This window comes from Acanthisitta chloris, unplaced genomic scaffold (genome assembly GCF_000695815.1).
Source record: "Acanthisitta chloris isolate BGI_N310 unplaced genomic scaffold, ASM69581v1 scaffold2233, whole genome shotgun sequence".
NCBI classification, from domain to species: Eukaryota; Metazoa; Chordata; class Aves; order Passeriformes; family Acanthisittidae; genus Acanthisitta; species Acanthisitta chloris.
The window spans coordinates 1-1,462 of record NW_008665209.1 but is presented as its reverse complement, the minus strand read 5'-3'; the positions used below and the strand labels follow the sequence as shown (position 1 = coordinate 1,462).

The window sequence follows — 1,462 nt, the reverse complement described above, 5'->3', positions numbered from 1 at the left end:
TTTGCATCTGTCACACCCCCCGACCCTCACACACAGCACGGGGAGTCGTTTGGCTTTAGTAAAAAATGGTTTCTGGGTTCCATAGTTGTACAAAATGGGGCACGCTCAGCCCCCCCCACACCCCAGTGCTTCCTCTACAGGCCATTCCCTATGTTCCTGCATCTATTCCTTAAAAAATTCCATAAATTCCAGCAATCCCGCGGCATTCCCGAGCCCTGGGGCAGGATCCTGACCGGGGGAGCCGCTGGTGCCACATTCCCTCTACGCCGTTTTCTGCTGTCCCTTCTTGCCGATCAGGGACTTGTGGATGTGAGGGATCACACCTGTGGAAAGGAGAGAATTCCTGTCAGGAATTGTTGGAATTCCCAGGGAAACTCCTAGAAATCCTCAGGGGAGTTTGGGGGATTATCCAGAGGGGGTGGAGCTGCCTCAGTGGGGGGTTCAGCACTGCCAAATCCTATTTATTTTCCCTATTTCCCTGGATTTGTTTCTCTCCTTTCCCCTATTTCCCTGCACTTATCCCATAGCCAAATCCTATTTACTTTCCCTATTTCCCTGGATTTTATTTCCCTCCTTTCCCCTATTTCCCTGCACTTATCCCATAGCCAAATCCTATTTACTTTCCCTATTTCCCTGGATTTTATTTCCCTCCTTTCCCCTATTTCCCTGCACTTATCCCACTACCAAATCCTATTTATTTCCCACACTTCCCTGCATTTATCCCTGTCAAATCCTATCTATTTTCCCTCACTCCCCTAGAGTTTCATTGTTTATTTCCCTAGTTCCTCCAGGTTTATTCTCCACTCCCAATCCCTGTTTATTTCCCTGCCTTTATCCCCGGGGACAAATCCCTATTTATCCCCCTACTTCCCCGTGTGTCCATCCCTTCCAAAACCGGTTTATCCTGTTTCCCAGTGTTTCCCACCCCCCTTTCCCTGCGGAATTCCCACCTCCCCCGGCGATGGTGGCCTTGATGAGGGAATCCAGCTCCTCATCCCCACGGATGGCGAGCTGCAGGTGCCGCGGCGTGATGCGCTTCACCTTCAGATCCTTGGAAGCATTCCCGGCCAGCTCCAGCACCTGCGGAGAGTTGGGAATGGGCAGGGAAGGAGGGTCGGGAATGGGCAGGGGGGAAGGGTGGGAATGGGCAGAGGGGGAGGGTCGGGAAGGGGAAGAGGTGGGAATGGGCAGAGGGTCAGGGTCGGGAAGGGGAAGAGGTGGGAATGGGCAGGGAAGGTTGGGAACGGGTAGGGGGAGGGTTGGGAATGGGCAGAGAGGGCTGGGAATGGGAAGGGGAGGGTCGGGAATGGGAAAGGGGAGGGCTGGGAATGGGAAAGGGGAGGGCTGGGAATGGGAAAGGGGAGGGCTGGGAATGGGAAAGGGGAGGGTAGGGAATGGGCAGAGAGGGCTGGAAATGGGCAGGGAAGGTTGGGAATGGGCAGGAGAGGGTCGGGAATGGGAA

At 54.4% G+C, this 1,462-nt stretch overlaps 1 protein-coding gene across 1 annotated transcript; it reads right to left on the bottom strand.

Moving 5' to 3' along the window:
- Positions 1-261: 261 nt before the first annotated feature.
- Positions 262-1,279, bottom strand: LOC103799309 (putative histone H2A.8; the record flags this gene model as incomplete). Its single annotated transcript, XM_009071616.1, has 2 exons — positions 262-323; positions 951-1,279. Coding segments are annotated over 2 exons (391 nt in total), but the record flags the coding sequence as incomplete, so codon positions are not given.
- Positions 1,280-1,462: the final 183 nt, after the last annotated feature.